Below are 27,111 nucleotides of genomic sequence, written 5' to 3' on the forward strand. Positions count from 1 at the left end.
TATCATTACAAATAGTTTTATACATAGTAAGCACGATTGGGGGAAAATACTTTTCAAGACAAATGGCAAAGGCTTCCTTTTAAATGAATTCTTTGGTTATGAACAGGTCTTGAGTGACATTAGCTGGTGTCTGTTCTGTGTGTCCCTGGAGGACCAGGATAAGATTAATTATCCTGGGTTATAGCTCAAAGAACATATTTAATACAACTTACTTTGCTTTTATGTAAACAAATTGCAGATTGAAAATATCTTTAGATCTGAGATAGTATCTGTTATTTACAAAGCTATTACTGAATATGTTGCTTAAACTTTTTATTCTTTTAAAAATAAAAACTCCGATGTTCTTAACAGGAAGCATAAATAAGGCAGAAATACAAACTCTTTGTACATCTTCCCATGAGTCTTGGCATGAGGCTTCTCATTCATTGGCTCACAGATTCCTGAGTTAAATAAAAACATAATGAAACTTAATTAGCATGTCCTGGTTACTCTATAATGGCTTATCATCACTTCAGCAAAGCAAAACTTGCTGGGAAGGGGTGATCCAACCTATTGCCAAACCCGGCAGTTCCTATTCTCACTACTCAGGAGAAAAATACTGACAAACTATGAAAATTTTTATTCTAATCAGTAAAGAAAATAAGCTAATATTAACCAAAAAGATGGAATGTGTCAGAATAAAATAGGACAATCCAGAAAAATTGAGACAGGAAAAAAAATAAGACTACATGAAGAGTTGTAAAAGAAAGTAGCCCATGGTGACAAAAGAAACACACACACATATATGTAGGCAGTACAATAGCTTTACTTTTATATTGGTTCCCTGGTGGGAAAAATATGTCATTTATTTTTGTATAACTCTGTTTTCTCCCATAATATTGTAAACAAGCAGACCCACGCACATTGTGATTGACTAGGTCTTTAATGAAACTTTTTTTAAAAAGTAGCTGGGTTAATAGACAGCCTATGTCTATTGGATTTTACCTTTTATTTGGAATAGCATTTAGAAGTAACTTACATTTTTTCTGTACCTGGGGACATTATTTTCTATACCATTGCTATCATCTGATTTCCTGTATTGAAAATAAAGAAAGAAAGTCACTAGATGTTTACACTACATAAAATTAAGTCAGTAACCATCTACATCATGACTATCAGGTTAATGTGAACAGTAAGTACAGACAGAATTTACTCTTAAAAATGTTTTACTCATAATGTTAATTTTTTATGTCATTGATTATGTTGCGGCAGGTGACAGTGGCAAAGGCCTGTCTATTTTATTCAGAGGGAGAATTGCTTCTCCCTAAGCATGTGTGGGGGCTTGGGTAGATGGCTGTAATGTATGTGTTGTTTTGACAAATGCAAGGTGATAGCCAATCAGGAGCTCAGCCAATATATGAGTTATAGGGGCTGTACTTTGACAAGTTTATTGCACTGAATTAGAGGATGAACATGGTTTTTTATCTACCCAAAATGCATCAGAGCAAGAATACATGTCTGGGCTTCAGATTCTGAAGACAAGAGTGGCTAAACTATATAACAAGGGTGTGTAATGAATCCCCTTCTAGGTCTTTTAGGAAGCTTTGAGCTCATCAAGCCATTAATACCAGAGAATAAATTCAACCATCAAATCAATTATGTTGAAATCTGGGGGCAAGGACAGTTAAGTGAGATTGTGTGGATTAAATATCTGAGTGGATTAGATGCTGAGTGCGCTCCTCATTGGACTATGTGAATGAGCACTAAAACTAGCCTGTTTTGATGTTGCATGTTTATACTATTCTAAAAAATCATTTTCACCAATACACTGTGAATAACTGGCATCTAAGTGAACATACACATATATATACACATTATACATAAAATATATTGATACATAATATTTGTTCTCTGTCAAGAAAAATGTATCTCCTAGCTAATACATTCTAAAAGAGCATTGGGAAAAGGTAGGTCTAAATGACTTCAAGTGCCCCTGACACTGGAATGAAATCTAAAGCTACAGCTATAACCTAAAGATGAGGAAAATAAAATGCTGTCAGTGATCTCCGTGGAGCAGTATGGGATGGAGAAAATGATGTACAATATCCAAGTTTTCAAAGGGCAGGAAGTTAATGCATTGCACTAGAGACTGAATCAATTTGACATTGCCAAGATATTCTAGAAAAAATACTTTTAAAGTATTTTTTTCAATAGGGTAGGCTACATAAGCGAAAATTAAATTATGAAGAATTGGTCGTCGGTTCCATGGGTTCTGACACCATCCTTTCAGAGTGTCCTATGCCAACCAGAATGTGCTGAGACCCCAGCAGCTTCCTACTGTCACTGCAAGGGAATGGGTGGAAACACTGGGGAGACTGAGCTGGGGGAACCAAAGAATTGGGCAAGGTTGTAATGTTTCAAATATCTGTCATGAATTGTATATGACTTTAAGTATAAGAAAGAGATTCCATACATGGGAGCCGGAAAGATGCAAAGTTCAAATTAGTATAAGTAAGATGTTTAAGTTCTCCAGAACGAGGGACAATTAATTTTCTCCCAGCCACGAGAGTCTGTGATTCTAAGGCAACACCGTTGTATTCCTATCTATGATTATGGGACTCCTGATATAATGATTTTATGCCCTTAATTTATAAGCTCATATGTATTGGTTTATTTTATCTTCCACATGTGAATTGATTAAAATAACTATTTTGCATAGCATCTACAAATATCTGAATGATAGCCGTATAACCTGCCCCATTCTTTAAGAGTGGCTACTGCACTCACACCTCAGAGCTCCTGTTGACTGATAAAGATAAACTTTAAAGGCAATTTTTTGTTGGTAACATTTGCTCAGGCCTCCAATTTCTTAGGTTTCTCTTGGCTGCTTTCATCTGGTCTTATTTTCTGGTCCCCAGTCCTTGGCTCTGTTACTGAGATCTTTTTTGAAGTATCGTTGGCATACAATATTATAATAGTCTCAACATAGTGATTCAACATTTACATACCTTGCAATGTGACCACCACAATAAGTCTAGTAGTCATCTATCATCATACAAAATTATTACAATATTGTTGACTACTTTCCCTATGCTGTACATTACATCCTGTGGATTATGTATGGACCTAGAGGGTATTATGTTAAGTGAAATAAATCAGACAGAGAAAGACAAATACCATATGATTTCACTTAAATGTGGAGTCTAAAAAAACAAAAAACGAAAACCAATGAAGAAACAGACTCATAGAGACAGAGAACAAACTGATGGTTGCCAGTGGGGAGGGGGATGGATGAAAACGATGAGGGGAGTAAGAGGTACTAGCTTCCAGTTATAAAACGAAGTTGCTAAAGATTTTAATCCCAATCTTGGCCTCCTCCGTCACTGGACTCTACACTCAGTTATCTGGTTTGGAGGAACTTGAAGCTCCCAGCTTTAGCACAGAAAACTGTACCCCTGGTAACCTCCTCCCCAACCCTCCGCCTGCTCAACTCTCCACAAAGTGAGCTGTATGAGAACTAGCGCACAATTTGTGTGCTTTCAAAATAGTGACTGACAGAATCCCAGGCCAGTCATTTTCCACCCGACAGGGAATCAGCATCAGTGATTGACATGTTAAAGAAAGACGGAAGCCTAGGCACCAATCCCAGAGGTTCTGATTCGGAGATCCAGTAAGGTCTGAGTAACTGCATTTTTAAGGAGCATCCATCCTAAGTGATCAAAAATATAGCCGGGTTTGAGAATCAGTGCTTCACACAAATAATACTTCCTTATGGTCACTGAACACCCACGCTAGGTGTTCATAGCCCACACTAGGCCCTTTTACACATAGCATATCATTTAACCCAACAGCCCTATGTTGTAGGTACTACCACCAAACCCACTTTTCCAGGAGAAAACAGGATTCCAATGTTGGCAGGCAAACTCCAGATGGTCACTACAACACGGACACATACGGCGAGTAGCATACATAATATACACGTGATTTTCGCCTAACTGTAAGCATTTATTCTATTTCATATTTATCTGTATTTCACTCAAGTGAAAATTTATAAAAAAATACTACTTACAGCTGTTCAATTTGGTCAAATTCTTTCCCATCATCTGTGTGACAAAAGAAGAATATGCATATTAAGATTGGTTTATTATTCTTATGGAGCATGTATGTTTAATTCAACCCCCCCACCCCCAGCTAAGAATGCACTGTGCTATGTCCCCTCTTTGGAATGAAAGAGAGATGAGCGCCCTTAGGCAGCCGCACCTCCATCCTGTCCTCCTCTTGTACCTAAAATTTCTATCAAGCATAGTCTAGACTAGAGCTTCAAATTCTCAAAACAGGACTGATTGATAGATTAATTACAAATTTATTTAAGTTATTAAAGGTTTAGTACAAAATCAAGAGAGAATACAAAATTTAAGATAAATTATCTTACGGGAAGAACATTGGTTTCTCAACCCATAATCCATCAGGTATAGGCTACAAAACTAGGAAACTGACAGGACCTAGTCTCTATATGAGAACTCTAAAATGTTTGATCAAATATTTTAAGTGAGTTATCTAAATGAAAAAGCAATTATTTGTCTTTGAAATCTTTTCTATTGTGCTATCACAGAATTTCCCAATATTCCAGGACCAAAGCACATACTACCTAATTGATACGTAGGTACCAGTAACACCAAAGAAAATGGTGGAAAAGATATATTTTAGTACTACAATAGTTTAGTAAATTGAAACAGGAAGATCATCAATACAAGCTCATAGCTCACTGTCACCATTGATTTTAACATAAATATCATTCCAGGTAACAAAAACTAGATGTTTCCCCAAAACTCTGAAGCCCCTGTAATATGTTAAGTCATAACTTGAGAACGTTATCTAAAAAAATAACTCCTACCTGGGCGGTTCTTTTTCTTTTTGGTGTACACTTCACAAAGCAGAATAATAGCCACTAAAAGAACAACCTCAGCAGCTATTGCAAGAAATGGTTTGAGGGGCACCAAATAAGTCAGCACGACAAGTTCAATGTGGTCTTCACTCTCGCCTAATTGGAATATTGCATGGCACCAGTAAGCTCCCTGATCTTCCTCTGAAAGGTGCATTATCTTGAGCCTTGTTTCATTAGCATTTGTTCCACTGATCACATACTTATCGCTCATTTGAACATCAAGAGGAACCTAATATAAGGAGACATTAAAATCCATTCCTATCATATTGCATGCAAGAGACATGTTCTAAATGATCTAGTTTTGAGCAAAAGCTATAAGATAAGGCCAAGAGAACCACTTACCAGAGAAAGGCATGTTAAAACTTGTGAGAAGTTATACGTACTAGTAACAGCTCATCTCACCAGAGTTTGATCTCCAAGAGGTAACAAGCAAAGGAGAAGTATACTTTGCTGTCAGTACTTACCACTGAATGAAACCACAGCACACGGGTCATCATGGGTAAATATTATATGAGAATTAACAGCCAGCTGGATTTCACATTCTAATTCCCGACTAGCTGTTCAAAGAACTTTCCCTTCTCAAGCACAGGAATACATTCAACCAACTATTAAATGAATGAAGCCGCTAAATCTGATCGTTCCTATAAAGGAAGATCACTGGCTCTGGAGATTGGGAGTTCCTCTGACAGCGACTGGAGATGAAATCTTCTGTCCTGAAAGATGATGTGGAAGGATGGGTGGACATCCCTGGTGAGGCTGGTGTACGTGGTGGTGTGGGCACTCTCTGTCCTTTCATACCTGAATCAATCAGTCTCTCTCTCTCTCTCTCTCTCTCTCTCTCTCTCTCTCTCTCTCTCTCTCTCTCTCTTCTGATATTCACTGGATTTTCCCAGCCACTCAAGAGTCACGCTAGGCTATTTGGGGGCTTATTTATTTAATCCATTTAAATTCAATTTTATTCTCAGGCTACTAGTATTTAATTCCTTCACTGCTCTGTCATTCACTTGCACTGCTCAATATATGCTCACCTGCATACAAATATTCCCAGAGGTTATCTGATGAAGCACTCTCTGTGAGTTTATTATGTGCCCCCAAAATTATAGTAGCCTGCTCCCTGGGCGCAGCACTGCCTGTGATGCTGTTACCCATGTGTCTTCTCTAACTCGGAGCTGACGAATCTGAGGGTTGTGTAGAGTAACAGGCATCCCAGGGTATTCTGATGCAGAGGGTTGGCCCACACTTTGAAAAAAAACACTTGACCTAAAGTTTTGACCTGCACCTTCTTCCCTGCACCTTCTTCCCTGCACTTTTCTCACTTCTTAATCTGACCCATGCTTAGGGCCAAATTATAAGAGAAAATGAGTATAGCAAATGGAGAGCTGCACAGACTACCTTCTAGAAGTTTAATATAATTAGATTTAGGGTATTTTCATCAGTGTCACATGTGCATAAATAAATTAGACTGGACATTTCCAATATCACAATTATAATTTTTACATATTTACATGTTTTTAAAAAATTATTTACATATACAAAATGATTGCCTTTCCTAATCAATAAGAAGAGAAGCAGAAATGTTAATGGTTTGTCTACTCCTAGGTGGATGGGAGCTGTTTCTTTGAAAAATCAAACTAAGGTTCTCATAGAATCAGTCACTCTCCCTGTTCTCCTTCAACAGTCTATGATAGCATCAACTTTGTCAAAGACGGAACTTACTGTTTCAGTTAAGGTGTACACTGTCTCATACTGTTCCTTCTAGAATTACAGCTTGCCTTTACAGAATTGAATTTCTGTGACCATTAGCAGCAGGCAATGGGATCATTTCCTACATTTCCATGCTATTAGAGGCTATCTTGGAGGAAGAAAGAGCCAAAAAGATTTCTTGAATACTCAAGTGTGTTTTATGGTTTGTTTGTTTTTTTCCAAATCAGATCTTTGAGTACCCATTAATTCCTTAATAGGAATTTTAAGCACTTGGCTTCCCTTAAGCCTCTGGGAGGCCAAAAGAAGCCAAGGCCAGTTACTGGAAGAACCTAAGTTCAAAGGACCAAGTTGTCATTCTTTTCTGAGATGGTGCAGTTGTACTGCCTCCTATCACAAGTGTGTCTGGAGGGAGACAGCAGCAGGAAAGGAAGACAGCCTTTTTTCCAGTTATTTTCATGAAAAGTTATTTTCATGTTGTTGTTGGGGTTATTTATAAAGTCGTCAAGTAAAAGTGAATTATAACTTTATTCAAAGAATTTAAATAGATTGCTAAATGTAAAAAACAAAAAACAGATAATGGAACATTTAAGAGTATCTTCCAATGTGTAATGTAACAAGCTAAAAACGTCAAATGACAACTCTCTTTATCACTGTTCTTTCTTTATGAACACATACTACAGAAAAAGATAGCAGACATATAAATAGTCCTTGCAATTCTAAGTCTATTATAATCTTATTATAAAATAAAATTTTTATTTGTTTTCTTCAAATTAAAGAAATACGACCTTACCTGTACACTCCCATTCATACTGTACCAGGTCCAATTTAAAGGAACACACTCTTGGCATTTACATATAAATACAGTTGAATCCCCCACATAAGTGATCACTGGTTTGTTTTTTCCATGAAGTTCGGGGACTAAGAAAAATGTAGAGAAACGTAGATTACTGAAAGAGTTTGAGTAGGGAGAATGTATTTAAGTTGAAGTAAGTTTCTTTCATTTTTTCTCATTAACATGAGAAAGATCAACCTGCTGTAGGAGGAGCCTCCACGAAAGCCTTGCAGATGAAGTAGAGATCTGAGTGTGGCTAAAACAGGGATTCTTTTCTGAAGCCACAGTTTCCTTCCAACCCATGGAGGGCAGGGAGCTACACCTGGGTATCACCTGGTGAGGCACAGCGTGCACGTGGTAGGCACTGCATTTTAACAACGCGGCTGTGATGCAGGTACTTCTAGAGCCAGGCTGGGCTCGCCTTAAACGCACGCTGTTCTGAAGGCTACTTTGAAGCTGGTTGTGCTGGGCACCAGTCCAGGGCCTTTCTGCCTCCCCAGCTGGCTGATCTCTCCGATATCTCCTCTAAGTCGCAATCTCAGCATGCTCTTTCTGGAAACAGGTTAGGTCATGATTCAGCAGGAAGCTATGTGGTGAAATATGATCAAAACACTGACGTTTACTCAGGCTAGGAAGCAAAGTGGAAGAAAAGCAATGTTTTGGGGAAACACGGTAGAAGATACCCTTTTCCAGTAAGTGTTTAAGAGGTACAGGCCTGGGAAGCACAGCTGCTAGCTGAGAGGGGCTTTTCAAGAAAATCTTGGGTATTTTATGAAGTTTGGGGGTGGGACACCCTGTTGGGCTATTAGACTATCTCAAGTAAGTGTGAAGGTCAGGGTATAGACTGTAGGTAAGTGACAGTGACACCAGAGGGGAACAAAACCAAAATTCTGCTTTCTTTTCATCTCTTCTGTTGGTTTTCTTTTCTACTGTCCTCTGGATTAATGGTCAAGATGACAGTGACCACGGCTCTGCCATGCTTTACGTGGCTGATACCAGCCGTGTGGACCTAAATTATAAAATGTACTACTCTCAGGGAACATAACTTGTTAGAACTGCTCTGGAGATCACACATGGTTCTGGGATGCTGCTTACATTTGGAAATATTTATGACTACAAGGGCAGGGATACGGTATTCCAATGTGTCTGAATGACCTTTTGGAACTTTGGATAAACTCTAGGGCACATGAGAGTCTTGGGATTGGAAGAAGCCATGTTTAAAGATGGTGAAGTTGCTGCTTCAGACCGATCTCTGGTCTTTTTTTTATACCATCACTCATCTTTCCAGGGTGAAAAGTAATTGCGACATTTGCTGTTGCCCCTGTAACTGGCATCACTAGCCAGACCACGAAGTCAGCAGAGCTTTTGCATTGTACTAATCAGTGATGTGGGCCCTTTTATAATCTTGTAGTAATTAATCAACCAGCTCTCATAAAGGCAGAAGCAGGAACTGTGCTGATGAATTATTCTGAGAACTCAGACTCATGCACTATAGCTGACTCATGTAGTCAACAGAAGAATTTTTTTGGTCTCAACTTAAAATAGAGAATAAAGCAGGCTTTTCATCCACACTCAACTATAGTGCTGCTAAGGAAAGATAATCCTTATTCTTAAGAAAAGTCATAAGCAATCCATCTGCAGAAAGCATAATAAGGCATCGATAGAAATATATACCATTCTATAAGCCTTATAGATCTAATTAAATAACTATAATATTAGTTGTTCTGCAGAAGCCACACATCTTTAAAGTGTAATTAAATAAAATTATTTCTCTAAACAACATTAACTTAGAGGAATTACAAAGAATTATTATTTCACCAAAAAAAGATCTAGAAGGGCTCAACTTATTTTTATAAATATCTTCATGATATAGTACATGCTAAAAAGTCACATTAATGTTAAGTGGGCATTCAAAAATAATAAACTGCACAGCTGGTGTGTCTCAGTGGTTGAGTTCTGACCTATGAACCAGGAGGTCACAGTTCAATTCCAAGTCAGGTTGTGGGCTCATCCCCAGTGTGAGTCTTGCAGGAGGCAGCTGATCAATGATTCTTTCCCATCATTGATGTTTCTATTTCCTTTTAAAAATATATACATTTTATTGATTTTTTACAGAGAGGGAGAGGGATAGAGAGTTGGAAACATTGATAAGAGAGAAACATTGATCAGCTGCCTCCTGCACACCTCCCACTGGGGATGTGCCCGCAACCAAGGTACATGCCCTTGACTGGAATCAAACCCAGGACCCTTCAGTCCGCAGGCCGATGCTCCATCCACTGAGCCAAACCGGTTAGGGCTGATGTTTCTATTTCTATCTCCCTCTCTCTTTCTCTCTCTGAAGTCAATAAAGATATATTTGTAAAATAAAAACAAAAAAATCTCTAATAAACTGAGCTAAACTGCTTCAAGAAAACTATTTTTCAAAGATTCTAAATATTCAGTGCTGATTTCATTCCTCAAGCACTTGATTTCAGATCTAGGCTTAGTGTTGATACTCCATCAGCTTCGTTCTCTCAAAATAGATAGGAAATCAAGAAGCCTTCTTCAAGACCACCTGACATTAAACCTGTTGGTATATGGAAAGGTAAAATGCCCTTGCTAATCTTCACATCAGAGGTAAGAATGATCACTTCAAGTAATAGCTTAGGGACTTTCTTATAAGAGAGCTAATGAGAAAAAATGCAGTTTATTTAATATTTAAACTTTCTCAATAGGCATAACTAGTATGCAGAAAATAGCCATTTAAAAGAGGAGAAGCAATTTTTAAAGTTGTATTTCTTAGAATCACATCAAGTCTCAAGATTTGATGAGTATCTTCTTAAGACCCACAGGTCTTCTTTACTTATTTTAAAGAGGCTCAATACAATGTTTACAAGGACTGTGTGTGCATGAGCATGTGTGTGTACAGGTATTCAATACTCTTAACTCATTGTGGAATGAGGGAGGAAAAAAAGTGGGGGGGGGGACAAAAGGAAAGGAAAATGAAAAAGAAGGAAAGGAATAATGAAAGGAACTGTAGTTTATCCTTCACTAAGTTAAATTAGGCAAATTAAGGAAAGTTAAAAGAGAATGTATATGATCAAAATAATCAAAGGATGATAATAGTTTCTGCCTTTGCAGAGACCGATTTGCATAAACATAAGAATTTATTATATTTACCAAGAAAGAACATTTATAGAACCACATGAAGGAAATGAGTCAGTGAGTACAGAGGGAATACAAGGAGGAATACAGGAGTGAACCATCTTAAATCCCGGTAATGATGAAGCAGGCCATTCCACTACTGATGGGGCCTTGGGAACAGTATCCACATTTTGTCAGGGCAGCTAGCCATACTTGAGAATGATTTCTCATGTATCCTGGGAAATTATTGTGAAGCAAAGCCCCAAATAGTTAATGTGGTGACAGACGGAGTTTCCGAAATAGCAGCATGGACATTGCGTTCACTAATCTATCACAGAATGTGGGGTTTTTCATGAAGATAATTATCCAGCTTGAATGGCTAATCTTTATTATGAGTTTGAGACCTTTAAAGTTTTGGTTTAATGATAGAAAGAGTAAAATACTTTGATTTGTCCATTCCCACAGGGAAAGCTGTGGGTTATATTCTGAGGTTGTCCTTACTTGATGAGATCAAAACCAGGCAACCCTGTGTGCATCTTCATAGTATTTTTAAATTTTATGTATCCTTAAATTTCCAAGTCCTAGAGCCACTGATGGACACACAGTTTCACAGTCTAAGCGTACAGTGACTCAGTTACCTGGAGGGCTACTATGAAAGCTCTGAGTTTAGAGCGATGGATGGAAGGATGGATGAATGATAGATTGGTTGATTTAAGATAGATGGATAGATAGGTTCAAGAGACTGCTGTGATTTACAAAGAACTTGGCAGCCTGGTCTTTCTAACTAAATCCTGTGCTTTAAACTAGGGCAGGGAAGCCAAGTGGAAGTGGGTTGGGAAATACAAATCCTACACTGGGAAGCACTATTTTAAAGATTGCCACTTATGACTCAATGGAAAGCATATAATTTTCTTTCAGCTGCATTATGTTTAGTATTGTAGTAATATAAAAATTGGGGGATGTAGTAGTCTCAGAATAGAGCACTGAAGTTATAACTCTATAAATTATTAGTACTGACCTTTGAAATTAAATGTACCCCTTTGTTCCTTTTCCTCTTGGAAGAAACAAGAATAACTTCCCATTTGTTTGCTATCAATGATGGTAAACCTAAAGATAATTTAAGTTATTAATATGAGCTTAGTTCTCTAAATACTTTCAATGAAAATGAAAAGACTTAGCCATTAATCAAAATTTTAAAAAAGAAAAAAAAATTGTAATAACATTCAAGTGAAAACAATGGGGAAAAAATGCCAGTCACAAAAATATTTAGAATTTAACTAGTAATTTTATGTAACCAACCAGCTTAAAACTTAGTGTACTCACATGTATTGGGTATACAGAATGTTTCCTGTTGCATTGATGAGATAATTATTCTCAATAAGTTCATCATCTTTTCTCCAAGTCACGTTTACTGAATTCAGATCCCCAGATGTTGTGTACTGGCACGTGAGTTCTACATTAGAAGGTCTTTGCAAAGTGATATTTTTTTCTACTGCAACATTGGAATATTCTATTAGCCACAAAAGAAAACAAAACCAAATGATATTGTAAAAGCTACATAGAGGGGAAATCCAATATAAAAAACAGTTTAAATCAACAGTAGTGCTCTACTAAGACCATTTCCTCATCAGACATTCCTTTCAGGAATTATTTCTCTGTTAACACCTATGTGGTTCCTTTTGTTATTCTCTTTCATAGGCACTGTTGAGGAAAAGCTGTGTTAAAACATTAACATAATTGCAAAAGCCTTAGGCTGTGATCTTCTTTTAAAAAAATATATTTCTTTATTGATTTCAGAGAGGAAGGGAGAAGGAGAGAAATAGAAACATCAATGATGAGAGAGAATCATTGATCGGCTACCTCCTGAACGTCCCCTACTGGGGATCGAGCCCACAACCCAGGCATGTGCCCTTGGCTGGAATCAAACCTGGGACTCTTCAGTCCACAGGCTGACGCTCTATCCACTGAGCCAAGTTGGCTAGGGATAGGCTGTGATCTTAATCTCCTTAAAATCTGTAGCTGTGAAGGGTAGAGGAGGAAGCAACCTGTGAGTGGTGTCCTGTTTCATATACTTTCAGGTGCTTCTACAGTTTGCTTGCTTTCCTATCAGCAAAGCACAAGCATAAAACACTTAGAAAGAGTTTTACCTCTAAGTCTAAAATACTTTGTGGTTAGCCAACACACTAATATGTCCATTGAACTTGGTGCACAATGTATAAGCTTCCCCAGAACTCCACAACTGCAGTAACGTAGTTCTGCTTTCTTAGAGTGTTACAAAAGCAGCCATGGCATGTACATTTCCAGGACTTTTACCCATTTGCTCAGTATCTGAACTATATTTTTTTTAAAGGCTGTTCTTAAAATCATAGTAATTTACATCTGCCTAAATAGTCTTATTTTTATCATTAAAAATTTTAAAGTGTATGGACCTTTAAGCAAATTGTGATCTTTGAAAAAATGACAAGTTAGACCTTAAGGGGTACAATTGGGTATCATTTCACTTGAAATAAAAGTCTACTTTGACCTATTACAAAAAAGTAAAAAATTTAGAAAGCCTCTTAAAATTTATTACATAGGACATGGTTTAAATCAGGAACTCTTATTAAAAATAGTTAAGTGCACTACAACATGTGAAACTCAGTAGCAGCCCTAGACAGTTTGGCTCTGTGAATAGAGCATCAGACTGCGGACCTAAGGGTCCTGGGTCTGATTCCAGTCAAGGGCACATGCCTCGGTTGCAGGCTCCTCCCTGGCTTGGGCCCTGGTCAGGGCTATTGCAGGAGGCAACCAATCAATGTGCCTTTCTCATTGCTATTTCTCTCTGTGTTTCTGTCTCTCTTCCACTATCTCTAAAAATCAATGGAAAAATATCCTCGAGTGAGGATTAAAAAATAATAATAATAAATAAATAAATAAATAAATAAATAAATAAATAAATACAACTCAATAATAGCAATAAAACATCTCGATTTTAAAATGAGCAAATAACCTGAATAGACATTCCTCAAGAAAAGAATTACAAATGGCCAACCAATACATGACGGGGTCCTCAACATCACTGATCATCAGGGACATGCAAGTCAAAACCACAGTGGAGACATCACACCTGATAGGATGGCTATTATAAAAAAGATACGAGATAACAAGCATTGGTGAGGATGTGGAGGAAAGGGAACACTTGTACACTGTTGGTGGGAATGTCATTTGGTGCAGCCATTTGGAAAACAGTATGGAGATTCCTCAAAAAATAAAAAAAAATAGAACTTCCATATTATCCAACAATCCCATTTCTGGGCACCTAGCTAAAGGGGATGAAATCAGATCTCAATGAGATATATGCATTGTCATGCTTGCTGCTGTGTAGTCACAACAGCCAACATAGCAAAACAACCCACGTGTTCATCAATAGAATGAACAAAGAAGTTGTGGTATACATAAAGTGGAATATTATTCAGCTATGACAAAGAAGGAAATCCTGCCTTTTACAATGACATGGATGAAACTGGAAGACATTATGTTAAGCGAAATAAGCCAGACAAAGATAAACACTGTATGATTTCACTTACTTGTAAAATCTTAAAAAAAAAAAAAAAGTTGAACTTCTAGAAGCAAAGAGTAGAAAGTTGGTTACCAGGGACGATGGGAGCAGGGGAAATGAGATGTTGGTCAAATGTACAAGGTTGCAATTATGTAGGATGAATTAAGATTTGAGAGCTAATGTACAGGCATGAAGACTATATTCATTAATATACTTGATAATATTTTACTGAAATCTAAGAGTAGATTTCAGGTTCATTCATCACACACAGAAATAACTGTGAGAAGGTGATATGTTAATTAGCTTGACTATGGTATCATCTCACTATCCTATATAATAAAAGGCTAATATGCAAATTGACTGAAAAGTGGAATGACTGGTCGCTATGACATGCACTGACCACCAGGGGGCAGATGCTCAATGCAGGAGCTGCTCCTGGTGGTCAGTGTGGTCTAACAAGGGGAGCACTGCTCAGCCAGAAGTGGGGCTCAAGGCTGGCTTGCGCAGCGGCGGTGGCAGGAGCCTCTCCCACCTCCATGGCAGTGCTAAAGATGTCCAACTACCCCCACCCCCACCCCCACAGTACATGATTTCATGCACTGGGCCTCTAGTATCTATCTATCTATCTATCTATCTATCTATCTATCTATATATATAAAATCATCATGTTAAACATGTACACTTTAAATACAATTTAAAAAAATATATATTTTAAAAAAATAATAGATCTCAAATGCAAATCTAAATCACAGGTGGGAATACAACACAATATCATAAAAACATTAATTATCCCCAAATTAATCTACAGATTCAGTGAAAGAGGATGATTGTCATGTTGGTCCAAAATTTGCAACTAATGTATTGCATCTGAATTTCCTTATAAGAAAAACTTTATTCTAAAAGAGACACCAACTTATAAAATGGCCCAAAAGAAAAAGAAAATAATATTGAAAGTAACTGTTGTAAGCACCATATACAGACGAACCTGAGTAATCAATATTGTTGCAAATATTCCATTTATAAAGTGGGTTAAAAATCCCAGTGATAGCAGTGAGAATAAACCTAAGGTTCCTAGTCACCATAAATTCATCTTCAGATTAGAATTCTGTATTTCACAAAAGACAGTTCCTACAACCCAACTTTCTGATGAGAAGGCAACAGAACAACAACCTGCATGTAAATGTCGTTGTCTTGACAACCAGTGTTTCAAAATGAATGTCAAATGCTTTGTCAAATAAAAACAAATCTGGACTTAAATAAGGAAAAACTAGATTCAAAAAGTCTATTGCACTATGAGCATGCTCCCGACGTTGGATCTGCAAGCATCTCAAAATCAAAACAAATAGGCCTTTCTCATAGGGAGGGAAAGCCCGCTAGCAGGAGATTTTGAGAGGACATTGGACAAACTAGTGGGGGAAGCACACAACATGACTGGGCTGTCATGCACTTAGTGATTGCTCAGACCTGGGCAAGCCCAAGTTCAGGGGCCTATGAAAAAGAGAAAACTGCCTGACTCAAGCTCATCAGGCCAACGTGAAGGTAAGCAAGCAATGTACTGTGAACACTTGATGCCTTCGTAACAGTTGGGATACTGGTTTTAATAGAAGTTGCAGAATGAAAGAGTAGTTAGGAGTTAAGCCCTCCGAACAGGTTAAGTAAGTAAATAACCAGCCCAGCATCAACTAAAAAGTCAATGCTTGCTCTCGCCCCAAGCACCTTCCTTCCCCAGTTGCCTGCTGGACTGGAAGCTGAAGGGTGTGATGCTGCCAACATCCTCGGGCTGGTCAAAGGATTGGCAAACGTATTATTCACATGAATTCCCTTAAACATTTCATCCCAACGGGGAAACTCACCAGTAGAACATGCAAACAGTAAAAAAGCAAGTAAGAATACATCCTAAATATTGGAATGGGGATATTTGGGGGCAAACAGAAGTTGCACAATGTCATAAAAATGTTCTATGATAAAGTGCAGTGCAAACATCCCTTTGGAATCAGATTGGGGAGGAAAAAGCTCACCTTTCCTGATAAACAAAAGTACAGGAACAGTTTTTCAGATGAGAAGACATATAATTGGATAAAACTCGTTATTGACTCACTGAACAGGTTTAAAGTATTTTAAATGCTACTTGAACTTTTAATATTGTTACTTAAACAGATAATGCTTCTTACTCATTTAAAGAACTCTAAGATTGCTTTGAAACACTGGTGGTCAAACCCAAAAAAAACATGAAAAGGGGAAGCAGAGCTGAGTTTTAGCCCAGAATTCTTTACTCATTTTTCTCCTGCATTGTCATGGGCTCCCTGGGGCATCTTCAAATGAGCTGCTAAAAGGTCTTTCACAAGATACCTGAGTTCTCCTCTCAGTGCAGAGTGATTTGAATGGATACACCAGCAAGAACTGTATCAGAGTACCTGCAAGCCAGGTACTCTCCTCTCCTCCCAGTGTCCCTTTTCCGGAGAGCCTTTCTCAGCTCCCATGTCTAGACAAGCTGCCTCTTCCTTGCACCCAGAGCCCAGCATCCTCATGGCAGAATCCCCATTCTGCTATACGGTACTATATATACTGTACAGATACTGTGATTGTATAAGGCAGTGGTTGGCAAACTGCGGTCCGCAAGGCACATGAGGATCTTTGGCCCCTTGAGTGTGGCCACGAAGTTTCAATCGCTCTGTATGTGCGCGCCCGCACGTGGTATTTTGTGGAAGAGCCACACTCAAGGGGCCGCAGTTTGCCAACCACTGGTATAAGGGCCTGGTGTGTTTCTCCCAGCAGACCACGGGCATGGATTAGAACTTCACAAGATAAAATGCAGTGGCTTAATGAAAAATAAAAGCTTATTTCCTCATTGTATTATTAGAAATATGAACCTGGCCTGTGTTGCTCAGTAGGTTGTGTGTCCTCCTGTGCACCAAGAGGTCACTGGTTTGATTCCTAGTCAGGGCACATGCCTGAGCTTCTATGCAATCCCCAATAAGGGGGGGAGGGTGCAAGAGGTGGGTGATTGATGTTTCTCTCTCATCAATGTTTCTATCTCTTCCTCTCCTTTCCTCTCTCTCTAAAATCAATTTTAAAAAACATACATATTTAAAGAAAAGAAATATGAAATATGATAGATTTACCAGTCAGGGATAGGTTGTGACTCTCCAAGGAAAGGTTGGAGTATCTGGCCAGCATTTCTTCTCGAGCAGGTAGACTTGTAAAAGGTGAAGCTGTGAGAAAAAGAACAGGTGATTATATATTCTTATCAAGATTAAGTGACTATCTAAAAGCCAGTTTCCAACAGCTAACAGCTAACAGGTAATATACTAGTCATGAAAAATAATGTTTTCAGGAAGATCTGATTAGCTTTATATGCTCCACAGATATTCAGAAATATATCGGGCTATTAAGTGTGATCAAATTTTCAATTGTTTCTACGGTCTTTATTTTTTTAAATGAAAAATACCTATTGATTTACACCAAGTGGCTTTAAAAATAACTTTAATTTTGTTATCCTACAATTTGTAGTTTCTTTATAAAATATAAATGAAGACATTGAGGGATTAGATAAGAGTGGAAGGAAAAAGCAAGGCATGCGTAGGCAGAGAAGATGAGAGAACAGGAAGCACAGGATGGCCCTAATCAGGGGCATTAGCAGGAACACAGAGAGCACTGAGCACGGGGACACTGGGCCCAGGGACAGAGGACGCTGCGATGTCCAGTGAGTCCAGCTCTCTTCCTCTCCAGCTGCGGCTCCAGTGCAGGGGCCTCCTCGAAATCAACTTTTCTCTGTCGTTTGCATCTTCTTTTGAAAACGTTTAGCACAGAAACAAGTTTTGCATTTCAGCCTCTCTCACTGGCCTGGAACTTCCTTTCTTACACTGGCTACTGTTTCTCTGACATCGGGGCCCCAGACCTGACCTCCTCTGAAAACTACTCCAACTCCATCAAACAACTCAGAGAAGAAAAGTAAAGGCTTATTATTGTCAGTTTGGCTGCATTCCTTAAACTTCATTCAGTTTACATTAACCCTGGCTGGTTTTGCTTCACTTTTTTGTCCTTCGCTCAAAATTAATTTCCAGTTATTTCCCTTTCTTCTCTGTATGAGAAATGGTATCAAAGTGAGCAGTTGCTTTTGTCGCTGCAGCTTGCACATAGCGTTTACAATATTGCCTAAGGAAAAAATATCTACCCAGCAGAACCTAATTCTCCTGGTACAGGGTGTTCTGAAGGCGTGGTCCCTTCTCCTGCAGCTTTGGAATGTGGAATGCACTTTCCCATCAAATCATCCTTAACGAATGAAAGCCATAAATCATACTCCCTTCTGGCAGTGATTATGTAGGAGAAGATACCTGAGGGTCTCACTGGGCTGCCAGAAATACAAGACCTTTCCTCCACCCACATTTAATATTCATCATTCTCTCTGCCTCTCAGACACACATGCGCACATCCTTGTTGCCCAAAGGCTGTCTTTTCCTAATGAAAATGCTTCTTTTCCTTCTTGGGCCTAGTGCACCAAGAGATGTTGGGAAAGAGAAAATATCTCAGGAAGGTCCAGGCAGATGGGGTGGGAAGGAAGGAACTGATCTACTCCAGCATCGGCCCCAGGGAGATTGCACAGCACGGGCTCTAGCTCTGCCTCCTTGCTTTCTCCACCCAGCCCAGGCAGAACAGTAGACAGGGGTTCACACACTCCTTATCCCTGAAGCAGCATCCTTTCCAGAAGGCCTGATGTCATTTATTATTATTATTATTATTATTATTATTATTATTATTATTATTATTTACCCTGTAAGCAACAATAAGTGACAGAAGCTGAAAAAAAATTGTTGTCATTCTTCTTGTTTGACGTAAATGACTGTAGCGAGCACCTGACACATGCTTGACGCTGATGAGCGTGAAGCTCAGTGAGCTGGGTTCCAAGAGGTTGCATGAATCATAGCAACATCAGTGTAGACCTCAGTGTGTGTCAGATTGTCATTAGGGCGTAAGACTAGCCCTCATTGGTAGTACTGACTGTAACCAGCCTGCATGTTTCATACAAGTGGGAGCTACAGAGTGGGAAGTCTGATCTACATCTTCAAGGGACTGTGGCGGTGCAGTGGCGGGGTTGGGGGGGAGGGCGTGGGAGGACTAACGATGAGGAGATAAGGAGATGAGCTCCGAGGCTGTGGTTCTCACCAGGACCTGGATGGAAGGGCTCACCTAGGTCCTGAGTTAGAACAAGGAGAGAGAGGAGTCTAGGCTTGGGCTGGGCAAAATCTAAGTGTAGAGAAGTTGAAGGAAGAGAAGGAAAAGGAAAAACCAAGCTTTGAGAATAGGAAAGTTTGGGTAGTTCCAGAATATACTAGCCATCCTGACCACTTCCAATTGCCAGATCATGTGACAAAAGTACAATCCGATGTCTATAAACCAGCTTTCACCTGCCTCCTGACGTCCTGTTCCCTTTAAAGCATTCATGTTGATCAGGCTTGAACAAGCCCCAAGTGCAAAAGAATATGCATGACTGTTGTGATTTTTGTCTTGGGGAAATCCCTTTAAGAGGCAACATATACAAACATCCCAAGTGCAAGAGCAGGGCCACCTGTAGAAGGTGTTAGACTAGTAAAATCAAGGAGCTCTTTGTTCAGCAGAGGTCTTTTTTAAGCAAAGCAGGGAGAACAGTAAACCTATTGCTTTCAGTTGGCAGGAAGCTGATTAGCAGATTCTGGTATTTGAAGGAAACTGGCAGGAAATGCAGGCAGACGTGGCTTAAAAACTTCCCTAAAAGGATTAGGTTGTCACAAAAAGAAATACAAAATGGAGAAGCAGGAATTCTGTATCCTAACCCAAGTTCCACTACTGACTTGTTACTTGGGGTTTCACTTCATGGAGAAAGAAGGGTGAGCAAAGTTATATAATATTGAGTGATGGTGCCAAGAACTTGCAAGCACTCCTCCAGTTATGATACGCTCCCATTTCCTAGTCATTGCTGGAAATTGTCCACGGGGCATTATTTCCCAGGTGGTAACAAAAATGCCAACATCTGATAGTTGTGGCAGAAATGAAAGGTTTGTTTTCCTTCCTCTGCAGGGGCAGTGGCTGGAGCTGTATCATTCCCATGATTGGCTCCATCTTTACACAGCCGTCTTCCCTCTGTGGTCTTTACACGGCCTTCTTCTCTCTGTGGCGGTGTCTCTGTATCCAAATCTCCCATCTCCCTCCTTTACAAAGACCACAGTCATAGGGTGAGGACTCATACTAATTCAGAGTGACCTCAATTTACCTCGATTACCTCTGCAAAGACCAGACTCTCAAATACGGTCCCCTTCACAGGTACCAAGGGTCAGGGCTTGACCATTTCTTTTTGTGGTACACGGCTTGCCCATTGCATCGGGATGCTGTTACAGGGACAGTCCCTCACAACAATTATCCAGTCCAAAATGCCAAGGCTGTGGAACCCTCACTTCCAAAAGGGTACATCCTCCACCCTGATTCTTCAACAGTGTGGTTTTCTGTCATCATCCATGGCCCTGTGGCCCTGAGTTCCTGTTCTGCATCGTTTAGATGCAGAGATTTTGCTAGTAAGTTGTGACATTTCTTGCAATCCTTCTTTGCCTTTTCTCCTCTCCTCAAAACTAAACATTCATTTAGAACTGGAACAGAAAGGGGCTGGTGCTTCTTGGTCTTCAAAGTAGTCCACCCCTAGCAGAACCTTTGTGAGGCCTGGCCATGCCCTCCTCCTCTCCAGCGGCAGCCTCCTCTACCCAACTGCACATGAGCCCTGCCCCCAGCAGCCAGGCCACAGCTGAGGGGCAGAGCCAAGCAGAGTGCAGGCAGCTCCCCACACCTCCCTCCAGAAAGGGTCTATTTTGGTGACCACTTAAGAAGAAGCCCCAATTGCTGGATGGAGTTTTGAAATGCAAAACAGGAAGCCGGCCCTGGCTACTAGCTAGCTCAGGCTCTTGGCTCCATCACAGAAGCACTTCAGGCTTCGAGATCAATCCAATATTACATCTAAATTCTCTTTCAGGATCTTGGGATTATCCTATATAATAAAAGTGTAGTATTCAAATTGTCCCCTCCACTGGGAGTTCATCCGGGCATTCGACCAGGGGGTGGAGCAGGTTGGGGGAAGGGAGGGAGGCCCCAGCCAGCATCCGCTAGGGACCCTACCAGTGCACAAATTTCATGCACTGGGCCTCTCATGTAATTATAAAGCTGTAAAAAAAAGATTTGATCTTGGGAGTAGGGATACATTAGTAATGACATGGACACAATAACTTTAAAAATGCCAGAAAAATAATTTTCAATTAAAAGAATAACACCATTTTTAAAGACAGCATCTATTCTTTCTATGGGAGCAATGCATTATTTGAGTCATTTTGTTATGTGTGAACAGTGACTATTATTAAAATGGAGAGTTTATTTTTAACAAAGCATTGTGAGGTTTTTCTTCTATATCATTGTGTGTGTCCTAAATTGTTTCTTGTTATGGTTCACATAATGTTATGAAATATGTGAGGCAGCTGTACAGAAGTAACTTCAATAGATGACAGTTTAGGACAAACTGCCTTAACACATAACCTGCTGCTGTTTGAGAACAAACACTCCTTTGGAAAATGTACCTAATTACATACACTTATGACCATTTCTCAATTATTCCCTATGGTTTAATGTTAAACTTTCTCAGAAAGAGCTGAAATTCTTTTGGCTTCTTTTCAAATAATCTGGAACTAACAGAGAAGTTTCAAGTGCAGAGTGAACATTTCCCCTGAACATTTGAAAACAAGTTGGTGAAACAATGGTGCCCTGATGGCCCATTCCCCTCTAAGACATTACTGCATATTTTCCACAGAGGATCTACCTCACATCTTCCCAATTCTGCTGTGAAAACAGAGAAACAAGCATGTGTGCACTCCCTCATGCCACACCTCATCTGAGTTTCAACAGAAGTCCTTTTGTTGAAATGTACTTTTTAACAAAAGGTTCCAGCTCAGCTGATGTGTTGCCATCAGTTGTCATGTCCTTCTGTTTTCCTTCACTTTGGACACTTCAGTCTCTCCTGACCTTTTACGACCTTGATGCTTGTGAGAGGAACAGGAGAGCTGCTTTGTAATGTGATTAGATTCAGAGGCAGCTTCTCTGGCAGGAATATCTCAGGGGTGACCGTGTTCTTCTCCTTGCATCCTGTCGGATGGCACGCCATTTTTACTTCTCTCTTTACTGATAATTTTCACTTTGATCATTTGATTAAAGCCGTATCTGGCAGGCTTCTCTACTATAAATGTATTTTTTCTCCTTTCATCAGTAAGCATTTTGTGTGATGTGACTTTGAAACTATGTAATATTCATCAAACTTTTACTTAATTCATTTAATTTATATCCGTATGTACTCATGAATACCCATATTATTCAATGGGCATTACTCAGTGGGTACTAATGGTACTAGTCCATTAGTATTACTATTTATTTTGATGCCCAGTTTGGCCCAGCTTTGTCCAGTGGGAGCCCCTTCCCTCTGGTCCTGTATCCTTTTGGCATGACCCATCATGCCTTGAGCACTTCATTGTTTCTGGCACAAGATGTTCCAGGCTCATCTTATATTTTCCCCACCCCAGTCCTGAAATCAGCCATTTCTCCAAGAAGCCCTAGCTACTGTTAGTAAAGAATGGTATTTCGACTCCAGTGCTAAGTATGGTTATCGCTATTGGGAAATCTCCACTCCATCTCAGAGGACAGAACTAAGAATACATGCATGGTCATTTATACACATGCATACTATAGGTATAAAGTGGATATAAAATATATCTGCATTTAAATACACAACATATGCATCATACCTAGAGTTATACACACATTCATATCTATGTATTTACTTATACAGATGTAGACATGAGTGAAATAGATGTTTAAAGTTATGAATTCATACTAATGCTACAAATTACAACCCAAGGTTCATTCTAGTTTCCTTTTTCTTTCTTAAAAATGTTTTATTCAATTTATTGGGGTGACATTGGTGAATAAAATTATGTACATTTCAACTGTACACTTCTATGATGAATGATCTGTATATTTCCTTCTCTTCTAGTGAAAAGTCTGGTCCTATTCTCCTTACTAGCTTTACTCATGTGATCCATCCATCCCCTACATGTAACTAATCTTCTACTACCACGCCAGGCCCCAAAGAGGTCCTGCCTGCTCTCCTGCCTCTTCACCTTCATCCCGATCAGGGCCAGAAACATGTGTCAGCTGGGCTTGCAAAAAGCCCTGGTCACTGCTCAGTTCCAGGCCATTCTCTGTGAGATCATCCACCCTACTGTGTTCAGACCCTAACACACCACCTGAGGCTGCTCTCCTACCTGGACACCATCCTGACTGGGCTAGGCCTCTAATTCCCTGATCTGGGCCCCTTTGGCTCCTACAGTCCAACAAGGGAGGATACTTTCTGCATTTCCCCTCTGCACAGCTACAGGAAGGGCAGCATTTTGGGAAGGGAAGGAAGAAGAGGATAGGAGGCGGGGCAGAAGACCAGGAAGAGGAAAAGACGACAGTTAAATTAATTCTTTAAAAAAGGTTGTGGTGCAGATTCCATTCTCGGTCAGGGCATATACCCAGGTTGCTGATTTGATCCATGGTTGGGGTAGGTATGGGAGGCAACAGATTGAAGTTTCTCTCTCATCTCTCTTTCACTTCCTCTCTCTAGAAATCTATAAACAGATCCTTGGGTGAGGATTTTAAAAAATGTTCATATAATGTTTAATGTGATGATAAATTTAGGGTCAACATTTTGATGCATCAGATACAACCCTGTTAAAGATATGATTCCAATTCACATGTTCCTTTAAACACTTTAAACACCTTGAAAGGTTAAAAACTGGTAAAGTTTTCTACACAGATACAGACTTACGCAATGTCAGCACATCTAGGTACTCGAATAATATTTATTCCAACAAATATTTACTACTAAGCAGTTGCTTGGGTTGGGGTGGGGGAGGGGAGCATATAGGAAGGAAGCAGGGGGTTGATGGAAGAAGCATATAGGCCATCTAACTCTTGAAGTTAAAAGTGATCATTTCAAATTACTCCCCTGAAAACATTTTTCAAAGGGTAAACAGGACCCATTCTCTTAATTTGTTCCATGTAATAGTAATAACAATGATTTCTGAATATTACTATTCAAATCATACTTCTCCCTTACAAAGGCATTTTACATTTCTTATTGAACTGAAACAGTCTACAAGTTAGGATGAATCCTTGTGCCTAACTTTATTCTAGGACTTGCACTGTGTCAGCAAGCTCAAGAGGAGCATCTAGATTCACACACTGTGCTCTCTGTTGGTGGTTCCAATCTTTCCTAGACACACCCAGTCACCCCAGAGCCACAACCGAGTCTCTGTTTAGGAAAACAAGCTTTGGAATTGGGCTGAACAATGCTAAGTTTCCTGCTCTACTACTTAATTAATTAAGTGTGCTTTGGCAATGATTTAACTTCACTAAGTTCCAATTTCCTCATCTCAAAGTCAGGGTCAATAAAAGCCAACACACAGTGTTATAAACTGCATAATGCAGTTATGCAAGGCACACAGTTGTTACACAGTTAATAGGAAAAAGTATAACCATTTTTAACATTAAAATTTAGCCAAAAGTCTTTGGTTTATAGAACAGCTGTACATAAGTAGTTCTAAGCATCTCGATTAAAAAAAAAAATGGCAGGAAACTTCACACTGTCCTTTAGCAAACAGGAAACTGAATCTCATCGAGATCAATGCAGAATCTATAAAACAAGATGAAGTTGCCTGACAACTTTTAATTCTTCCTTAAAATTAGATGCTAACTGCATGCCTTTTCTGTGGCATAATTTTGCCGTAAGAGAAGCTGAAAGGACAACATTGACACTGTACATACACAGATGTTTGCCATACATGCATACACTTTATTTGCTAATGTATTCCACGGTTGTTTTTTGCCTGCTTGTTTCTCTTTAGAAGTCCCCTCTGCATGTGAGGTTAAACCTGGGCTCCTTGGTGCCAAGAGAATAACTAACTGCCCAGCAGTGCACTCCTGAGGATAACATATCCCTGTAAAGCCCAGGGTTTCCACCTGCTCGGGATCACGTGATTAAATACATGGAGGAATTTAAAAACTCCAGGTGTCCAGGCTGAGTCCCAGGCCAACCGAATCCGAATGTTTATTTATTTATTTATTGGTTAATCCTCACATGAGGATATTTTCCATTGATTTTTCCATTGAGTGGAAAGGGGTGGGGGAGACAAAGAGAGAAACATTGATGTGAGAGAGACAGACATCTATTGGTTGTCTCAGGATCGAGGTTGCAACTGAGGTATGTGCCCCTGACCAGAATCGAACCCTGGACCCTTCAGTCTGTAGGCTGACACTCCACCACTGAGGCAAACTGGCTAGGCCTGAATCCGAATTTTTGAGGGCAGAATCCAGGGAGCACTTTTACCAATAAGTTCCCTGGAAATTCCAACAAACAGCCAAATCCCGCAGCAAAGTTCCAGGAGTAACCCAGTGTTCTGGGGTGAATGAAGGGTGATGCAGGGATGGAGAACCAAGGAAAGCTGGGGGGCGTGGGGGGGGGTGGTTAGGAGAGAGGCAGGGATGAAATAGCCTGGACAGTCCTTTATGCTTGGTGTGAATGGAAAAGAGATGCGGGGCAAGGACATTTCGAAACTGAAGCAGCCCAAAATGTTGTGTCCAAGTTGTGAACAACTGGGCCTTTGAAAGGACCTTTATTAAAAAAAAAAAAAAAAAAAAAAAAAAAAAAGAAGAATCATGTCCTTTGATTAACTTTCCATCTTCCAAGTATCTGATGAAAAATCTGCTATAAGCCCATAAAAATGAATTCCTACGGAAAGCTGAAAACTTGTGTAGCATAATACTCCGATTTCAGTGAACTGATGGGCAGTATTTGCCAGCTAGAGGGGTGGTCTGTTATCCTAAGTGGCCGCTAACACTGACACTTATAACAGGAGTGAGCGGGCATTAGAAAACAGGTTAGGTGGAATGCTTTTCAACTAAAAAGTAATTCTAAACAGGTGAAGCTAAAGATGGCAAATTTGGCCTTGGTTTTGATAATATTTTGCCCACAAATACCTCTTTCGATTTGTCTTTAACAAAATAACCAAACATAAAACTTCACTTTCAAAGACCATGGTGTCAAAGACAGTCTCCCTCTCCCCCTCTCGCCCTCTTCTCCTCTCTTCTTCTCTCCCCCTCCCCCTCCCTCCCTCCCTCTCAGTCGTGTGGCTTTGTTTGATTGTTTGGTTGTTGCTGCATTGCTGTTTCGCACCCTCAAAGCCAACCCGCCTGCTGGAAGAGAGTAGGTGCTATCTCCGCCTTACTATGCATTCAAGTGCAGGGAGTTGGCCTGGGTGAATGTGGCTTTCAGAATACAGACCGCACTTTCCCAGAAGCCAGTCCCTGCCTGTGCCTGCCCACCCGCCCTCTTCTCCGAAACATGGAGACACTGCCCTCCTCCCACCGCCCCCACTCGCAGGCGCTGTGGGTTCCAGATTCACGCCCTGGACGGGAGGTCCCCTACCCGCCCCCGTCCCCTCCTCCAGCTTAGATAACCCGCTTGGCCAATGGAAGGCGCGGCCCTCACTGTCCACCTGCATCCCCAGCATCCTCGCGCCCCTTCCCACCCAGTGCCCGGTGCGCGCACGGGCCATGCACACCTCCCCCGCCCCTTCCTGCGCCCCCGCCCCTCCCGGTCCTGCACCCCCTTTCCGCGCCCTCCGCCCCTCCCGGTCCTGCACCCCTCACACCTGGGGGATGGTCATCCGCGGAGCTCGGGCACCCCGCCGCCAGGAGGCACAGGAGGAGCAGCGGCTGGGGCGGCGCCCTGGGCCCCGGCAGGCCGGGGAGGGCGCACATGGTGCCCCGGGGTCTCCCTCGGTCCTCGCCAAGGCAGGTCCCTTGGCGGCCGTAGGTGCCCGGAGCACCTGCGCACACTCGCCAGTGGCCCAGCGCCCAACGCCAGTCCGGGGGCAGGAAGCGCAA

At 40.4% G+C, this 27,111-nt stretch overlaps 1 protein-coding gene across 1 annotated transcript; it reads right to left on the minus strand.

Moving 5' to 3' along the window:
- On the minus strand, positions 1 to 27,111 carry EMB (embigin). Its single transcript, XM_036309625.1, has 9 exons — positions 26,877 to 27,111; positions 17,244 to 17,333; positions 11,907 to 12,093; positions 11,602 to 11,690; positions 7,419 to 7,546; positions 4,874 to 5,153; positions 4,049 to 4,082; positions 1,019 to 1,073; positions 1 to 440 (listed from the first exon to the last, which is right to left on the minus strand). Exons 1-9 carry the CDS (start codon positions 26,983 to 26,985, stop codon positions 423 to 425), a joined length of 990 nt encoding a protein of 329 aa, XP_036165518.1. The 5' UTR covers positions 26,986 to 27,111; the 3' UTR covers positions 1 to 422.

The sequence above is a fragment of the Myotis myotis genome, unplaced genomic scaffold (assembly GCF_014108235.1).
Source record: "Myotis myotis isolate mMyoMyo1 unplaced genomic scaffold, mMyoMyo1.p scaffold_m19_p_5, whole genome shotgun sequence".
In the NCBI taxonomy this organism is placed as follows: Eukaryota; Metazoa; Chordata; class Mammalia; order Chiroptera; family Vespertilionidae; genus Myotis; species Myotis myotis.